The 7,973-nt window shown below is 48.4% G+C and overlaps 1 protein-coding gene across 1 annotated transcript; it reads right to left on the reverse strand.

The window, feature by feature from the left end:
* Positions 1-355: 355 nt before the first annotated feature.
* Positions 356-7,865, reverse strand: LOC119197311 (meprin A subunit beta-like). Its single transcript, XM_062565560.1, has 13 exons — positions 7,633-7,865; positions 7,392-7,410; positions 7,268-7,306; positions 7,085-7,110; positions 6,918-7,002; positions 6,565-6,682; positions 6,144-6,325; positions 5,579-5,794; positions 2,203-2,361; positions 1,820-2,047; positions 1,262-1,702; positions 623-796; positions 356-486 (listed from the first exon to the last, which is right to left on the reverse strand). The coding sequence occupies exons 1-13, from the start codon at positions 7,702-7,704 to the stop codon at positions 356-358; spliced, it is 1,890 nt and encodes a 629-aa protein (XP_062421544.1). The 5' UTR covers positions 7,705-7,865.
* Positions 7,866-7,973: the final 108 nt, after the last annotated feature.

Genomic DNA, 7,973 nt, shown 5'->3' on the forward strand with positions numbered 1-7,973 from the left:
AGGAGGTGGACCGGTAGGAGGTGGATTGGTAGGAGGTGGACCGGTAGGAGGTGGACCGGTAGGAGGTGGACTGGTAGGAGGTGGACCGGTAGTAGGTGGACTGGTAGGAGGTGGACGGGTAGGAGGTGGACTGGTAGGAGGTGGACCGGTAGGAGGTGGACCGGTAGGAGGTGGACCGGTAAGAGGTGGATCGGTAGGAGGTGGACCGGTAGGAGGTGGACTGGTAGGAGGTGGACCGGTAGGAGGTGGACTGGTAGTCAGGAACCTGGGAAATGCATATGAGGGAAAAGTACAGTATATTCAAATCAGAATTCTTTAGTTAGTTATTGTTTTGGCGAAGGTAGTTGTTTTAAGTCTATATTGATTTCATAATGCCGTACCGAGATGAGCATGTGCCATCATCCTGATCTCCAGGAGCATTTATGATGTCCATTGTTTCCACCTTAGGACATGGTAAAGTATTTCCTTTAACAAGAGGAGAGAGATCTAATAAAAGAAGAATGTTTCAGTGAGTAACAAAATGTCTTAGGTGTAAATTAATATTTAAATTAGACGTGTTGTAGAACACCAAATAGAGTAGTTATACAGTCAAGTGAAGCAATACAACTTTTCATCAACTTGCCTTGGAAGCTGAAGACAAAAACTGCACTCCCTCCCTTGAGGAAGTCACTGGTTTTCACCTCTTTGGAATCAGTAAAACCATTGTAGCCATATGCTGTTCCGGCAAAAAAGGTCTCACCATATCCATCTACAAGTTGATATCCAATCTCACGAGGATTGCCCCAATAAAAGTTACCTGTTAAAAGCATATAGATGATCAAGGGCAAGTCAGGGGGGGAATCAGGGCCTCATTGGGTACATTTTAGGCACAGCTGGAGACATCAAGGTATCAAATGCATATCAAATGCATCATGTGTACGTGAGAGTGTCGAGTGTCTCAGTAGTAAAGTCCTAAATGACCCTCATACAGTTGGATTTTTGTACAAATAATCTACCAATTGGTGAGTCAGAAACTATTTTGGGCCATGTGAACTATAATTAAGGATAAAGATGGTTTATTCTATAACTACTAGTTAGAGTGTGCGCCCACCAGAGAGCAAGAGAGGAGTAGAAGTGATGTTATCCTGTCAGGAATTGTCTTGATATCGACCGTGCGTAATATTGTATGCACGTCACAAGTGTAATAAAGTTTTACGTGTTTTAATAACCAGAGAGGAAATACTGTTACATATAGTGGGCTAAAGAGTAAAACAAAACTTACCATCACTGAATTGTCTTGAGTCAGTGGTGTAGCTCTTTTGCTTTGACATCTGCAGCTGCATATTGGGTTTCTGATCCAGCATTTTGAAGGTCACCTGCCTTCGTTGACAAGGCCACTCCAGCTTGTCATCATTTACACCAGACAAGAGTTGCATGAACACACCGACGGTTCCATTGTCCGGCTGAATCAAAAACCTGTAAGCATAGCCTTCACTGGAGTAGTGCCGTGCACTGTACAGGGTCTGTGTGGTCTTCAAAATGTTCTCAAAATCATCGATCTGCATGGTCACATGGGGACATTCGATCTCGGACAGATTGATGTCGTCGATGGAGAAGCCACCTGAAGAGCTTCCTGCTCCTTTACGAACCTCAAACTCCACTTGGAATCGCTTGGTGGCATTTAAGGAAACATGCTTAATTTGCCAGTACGATGTTGGTGAACCTGGAGGAAAGGTTTTGCGATGACTTGGTTACATGACTTGAATATTAAAATTTTAAAAATTGAGCCTTTAATACCATTTAGAGCAGATTATATCAGATAATCATATTTGAAAATTACCAGTGATCTGTCCCATAAGGCGGCGTGTTCCTGAGGGGTCCTGCTCATCCTGAAACTCTCTGATCCAGATGTTGAGGTGGTCTGATCTGTTTCCACTGTGATAATAGTAGAACTGGAGACACTGGACATGACATTCCCTATTGGGTCTCATCTCTTGGGTCTGTAGCCAGGCCGAGTCTCCTTCTTGAGCTGATGCTGTGCTGGCATGCATGAAGTACCCCACAACCCCTACAACAATACAACAATATCCAAAACAAATCTGTTATGGTGCACTTTCAACAGGGAATTTTGTGGTTCGTGGTCGGTGCCATAATCAAGTTAAACAACAATACATTTAGAATATTAAGTTGTAAAACTGCTAAATGTTCCCCTAAAAATCTTACCAGAATCCCTTCCACTTGGTAGATTGGTGTGGTCAGAACTTGGACCGCCGACAACATTCGTTACCATTTCCCAGCTGCTGCCCCCCTTTGAGCATCGGTTCATTTGACACATGGTCCCATTAGAGAAGTCACAGTACATCCTTGAAGCAATCGTCGTGTCTGTAGAGGTGAATGAATAGCACAAGATTGAGAATTATAAATAAACTCCAGGGTATCAAATTAAATTGTGAAAGATTTTTTGCGGAAGTCTGCAGAAAAAGCATTAATGCGAGGTGCGATAAGTTGAAAGCCTTTTTACCCTACGTGGAAGCGTTGAGTAGCATTAGGTCAGACTGTAACTGTCACGGTTTGGGTCTGCTCTGTCTTATTTTGTGGTTTTCATGTCTCTGGTGTTCCTGGGTAACTTCACTTCCTGCCTTGTCCTGTCTTCCCTTGTGATTGTCTGCCGTGCTTGATCGTTTCCACCTGTGTTCAATCACCTGCACCTCCCTTGTGTATTTAAGCCCTGTGAGTTCCTTGTCTGGTGTGGCGTCATTACATGTCAGCGTTCATGTGTCAAGTAAGTCAAGTCAAGTCTGTTTCGTGTTTTCAAGTCCAGGTCCCTGTTTTTGTCTGTTTTGTTTTCTCCTCCTTCCTCCCTTTTTTGGTTGGAGCGATTTTGATTTTGAGTTTTGACAATTAAAGTCTTTTATTTTTCAACTCTGCGTTTGAGTCCTCCCTCCTTGCCCTCGGACCCTGCGTCGTGACAGAATGACGCCACCTCCTAAGGACTCAGCAGGGTTTGACCCAAGAAATCCGTTTTTGGGAACTCGCCTGGCATTTGGGGACCCACACGGCACGCAGCTGGCTGCCCGGCGCAACGCCAACCCTGGCTCGAAAGCAGGCTCCAGGCAGCGCCCCGGTCACCGCCCTTGCCGCTCTCCAGACCCAGGTTGGGCCTCGCCGATGGAGGCCAGCGTCCAGCCCCCAGTCCTCAGCGCACGCTGGAAACAGGTGCTGGAGCTGGCCGCCCGCCTCCAGGCCAGGTACGACCCCCACGCCCTGGACCTCCGCATTCGGCGGCAGCGACGGCGCCAACCACGCCCGTCTCCGCCCGAACCGGCTCCAAGACCCACGCCCCCAGCTCCAAGACCCACGCCCCCAGCTCCAAGACCCACGCCCCCAGCTCCAAGACCCACGCCCCCAGCTCCAAGACCCACGCCCCCAGCTCCAAGACCCACGCCCCCTCCCGTTCCGGCCCCCAGAGCCTCGCCTCCTCCCGTTCCGGCCCCCAGAGCCTCGCCTCCTCCCGTTCCGGCCCCCAGAGCCTCGCCTCCTCCCGTTCCGGCCCCCAGAGCCTCGCCTCCTCCCGTTCCGGCCCCCAGAGCCTCGCCTCCTCCCGTTCCGGCCCCCAGAGCCTCGCCTCCTCCCGTTCCGGCCCCCAGAGCCTCGCCTCCTCCCGTTCCGGCCCCCAGAGCCTCGCCTCCTCCCGTTCCGGCCCCCAGAGCCTCGCCTCCTCCCGTTCCGGCCCCCAGAGCCTCGCCTCCTCCCGTTCCGGCCCCCAGAGCCTCGCCTCCTCCCGTTCCGGCCCCCAGACTCCAGTCTCCGCCCGTTCCGGCCCCCAGACTCCAGTCTCCGCCCGTTCCGGCCCCCAGACTCCAGTCTCCGCCCGTTCCGGCCCCCAGACTCCAGTCTCCGCCCGTTCCGGCCCCCAGACTCCAGTCTCCAGCCCCGTCCCCACGGCCCCCGACCATGACCCCTCCAGGCCCGTCCCCACGGCCCCCGACCATGACCCCTCCAGGCCCGTCCCCACGGCCCCCGACCATGACCCCTCCAGGCCCGTCCCCACGGCCCCCGACCATGACCCCTCCAGGCCCGTCCCCACGGCCCCCGACCATGACCCCTCCAGGCCCGTCCCCACGGCCCCCGACCATGACCCCTCCAGCCCCGTCCCCACGGCCCCCGACCATGACCCCTCCAGCCCCGTCCCCACGGCCCCCGACCATGACCCCTCCAGCCCCGTCCCCAAGGCCCCCGACCATGACCCCTCCCTCCCACCCTCTTGGGACCGCCTGGAAGTCGGTCCTTGAAGGGGGGGTGGGGTCAGGGGTTGGGTCGGCGCCCCCGGCCACGCCGACGCCGGAGCCGCACAGCTCGGCGCCCCACGCCACGACGACGCCGGAGCCGCACAGCTCGGCGCCCCACGCCACGACGACGCCGGAGCCGCACAGCTCTGCGCCCCACGCCACGAGGACGCCGGAGCCGCACAGCTCTGCGCCCCACGCCACGACGACGCCGGAGCCGCACAGCTCTGCGCCCCACGCCACGACGACGCCGGAGCCGCACAGCTCGGCGCCCCCCGAGACCCTGAGGCCCGGCCGCCGACCCGGCAGACCCCCCGAGACCCTGAGGCCCGGCCGCCGACCCGGCAGACCCCCAGAGACCCTGAGGCCCGGCCGCCGACCCGGCAGACCCCCCGAGACCCTGAGGCCCGGCCGCCGACCCGGCAGACCCCCCGAGACCCTGAGGCCCGGCCGCCGACCCGGCAGACCCCCAGAGCACCCCACGCCCGGCCGCCGCCCCGGCAGGCCGCCGGACCATAGCTGTCGGGTCCCCACCCTCCCGCCCCTTGTCTGATTTTCATGGTTCTGCCCCCCTTTAGGACCGTCTGGAATTCGGTCCTTGAGGGGGGGGTTCTGTCACGGTTTGGGTCTGCTCTGTCTTATTTTGTGGTTTTCATGTCTCTGGTGTTCCTGGGTAACTTCACTTCCTGCCTTGTCCTGTCTTCCCTTGTGATTGTCTGCCGTGCTTGATCGTTTCCACCTGTGTTCAATCACCTGCACCTCCCTTGTGTATTTAAGCCCTGTGAGTTCCTTGTCTGGTGTGGCGTCATTACATGTCAGCGTTCATGTGTCAAGTAAGTCAAGTCAAGTCTGTTTCGTGTTTTCAAGTCCAGGTCCCTGTTTTTGTCTGTTTTGTTTTCTCCTCCTTCCTCCCTTTTTTGGTTGGAGCGATTTTGATTTTGAGTTTTGACAATTAAAGTCTTTTATTTTTCAACTCTGCGTTTGAGTCCTCCCTCCTTGCCCTCGGACCCTGCGTCGTGACAGTAACAGAGGTATACTAATGGCTTTCCTCAAATCCCTAAACAATAAGCAGTTTCATTTCATGGACAGACATTACAGTGATTGTGCAGTGAGGTACTGACATATAATAATTACTTGTTGATTGTGGTGCCAGATGAGTAAAATTTACATATCAGTCATGTTCACTAGTCTGATTGAAAGAAAAAAAAGCTTTTGGGCAAAAAATTGCACAATACTTCCGTGGATAATATGTTGACACAGATGTATTAGCTAGAATAAATAATGGTTGGCGCCTATAAACTTCAAACACTTACTGCATTTGTACTGAAGGTTCAGCTCCAAAACGTCACTGGGACTCAATTCCCGTCTTTGACCAATAACATCCTGAAATTTGGGGTCTTTGGTGATAATCGTTGGCCCGGTTCCTTTGCTGAATGCATTTTTGTCGTAGTGCATCACTGACAAGTAGTCGTATGGGACTCCGTGGGTTGTGGTCATTTCTTGACTAATTTGAAAGTTGAACTCCCTACCTTGAAGACACATGAAAGACAACCTTTAACTTAAGCCTACAGTATATATACACATGTGTATACACCTAAGAGAAGCTAAGCATATCGATGAAGAATAAGTCACTAATTATTGATTTCACAATAACATAAGAAAAATGTTAACATTCATGTAGGCTGAAATGCTACATAATAAGTTAACAAGTGGTAAAAAGACATAGTCAAACAAACACATGTTAATCATTAAACTTGTTAATAACTTTAACCAATGGTTAATAATTTTAGTGAATTTTAAAGCATTTATTTTCATTTAGACATTCATTTAGTTTTGACATCAAAAACACATTCTGAAATAAACCAGTCTTTACTCAACCTGCTTCGATGTTCTCGAATAGGATGGTCACATAATCATCTCTGTCATTTCTGGATTGCTCATGGTAGAAGCCCAAAGCGTGAAGGAACTCATGTTCAACGATGTCAACGCTATCACAGAATGCTCCAATGGAAAGATTTTGTCCTCCGGGTACACTGTTTTGCCCAATATATGAAAAACATCTAAAACAGGAAAAGGCATTCATGAATAAACCTCTGACCACAAAGCTTACGTAGAGAAAAAGGAAGAGTGTGAGAAGGAAATGTAATTAATCAAATGTGCTGAAAGAATAAGTTATCTCACCAGCTCCATTCCATACTTCCCAGTAAGAGTTAGCGCAACTATTTTTGAATTGTTATTGTTATGGACAAAAGTAGCAAAAAACTAAGACCAGGAAGAAAGAAGAACCTACAATACGTACCCGTTTAACTTTTGGACAGAGATGTAAATTTCTTCCGAGTCCCTCGGTTTGAAGTCCATACAACTCTTCAGCCTGAACTGGTCAAAAGCTTTCAGGATGATGCCTTTAGCGTTCAACTCTTCCAAATGGAAGTTATGTAATAAGGAATAAAACAGAAAGGACAATGTAAGTACAACGTATGGATAAGTTATGTTACTTTTGTTCGGAGAGCTCTCTTGGTTCAATAGTTTAGTTCACATCAACGTGGTGTTGCTGTACTCTGTGGGACCACAGCCTTCCAGTGACAGCTTTCTTTCTTCTTTCAATACTGCAAAGACTATTTGGGATTATGAAACAGGAGGAAATATATTTACCCAGGTCTTTATTCAGGAGATATGGTACTGGGGATGTCCACAGTCGTGTCTCATCGGTGATTGCACTCCTTTGTTTGTTCGGTCTCTGATTGATAAGAAATGTATTTAATGACCCAAAACTTCATCCATGCAAGTTTATCTTTTTAATGTTTCACCACAAAACTCACCTTCAGAATATCATCATGTAATAAATCTAAAAAGAAATGTAAAGGTTAGTGTTTTTTCCACATCAATAACTAATAGTTGACCAACAGTATTAGGACACAACAAAGCTGTTCTGCCAAATATGAACTTGAGAAAACAATCCCACCACAACGTTGATTTAATGACAAGAAGAGGTTTAAAGTTACCCCTGTTTGCCTCCATGATGTCCTCGCCTTCACTAAGATCTACAAAAACAGATGAGATGCTGCCTTATGAAGTAACAAGTCATTATGTTGAATTCATTCTGTCAAATTAAATTTACCCACTTACCCACTATCTCTATCCCATTCTGTAAAGAATCACATTTGATCACATTAATATGTAAAAGTATTTTATTTACAGGTATAAAAAATCAAAAAAACTACCAGATTTTTGTATACTTGGAAGCTCCTGTGAGGGTTCGGAGCATAACAACATACATAGATTGTCATTGGGTACTTTTCTGTTTCTGTACACTTCTGTAGCGTAAAATCCATCATCATTCGACAAAAGTACAAAGAAATTGACTTACTTTATTTTGGGAGAATGTTGATGAAAGTTGAAGTGCCAAGTTCACAACAAGAAAAATGTAACTTTTCATCATTGTTGTGTGTTATGGACCAAACCTAAAACAATGATTATATAAAGAATCAAAGATATACATTATTACATAAAACAATGAAGCAATGTTTCATTTGTTCGTATTTCATTAATTTGAAGATGTTTCTTGTTTATTTGTTGTTTAATTGGACCTAAATGGGATAGAAAACACTCATCTGTGCTTACCTGCCAATTCATCTGTTCCTCAGCTGCACCTGAGAAGCTTAATCTAAAAGAAACCTTTCTTTCCTTATATAACAGTCTTGTATCCTT

This window comes from Pungitius pungitius, chromosome 11 (genome assembly GCF_949316345.1).
Source record: "Pungitius pungitius chromosome 11, fPunPun2.1, whole genome shotgun sequence".
In the NCBI taxonomy this organism is placed as follows: Eukaryota; Metazoa; Chordata; class Actinopteri; order Perciformes; family Gasterosteidae; genus Pungitius; species Pungitius pungitius.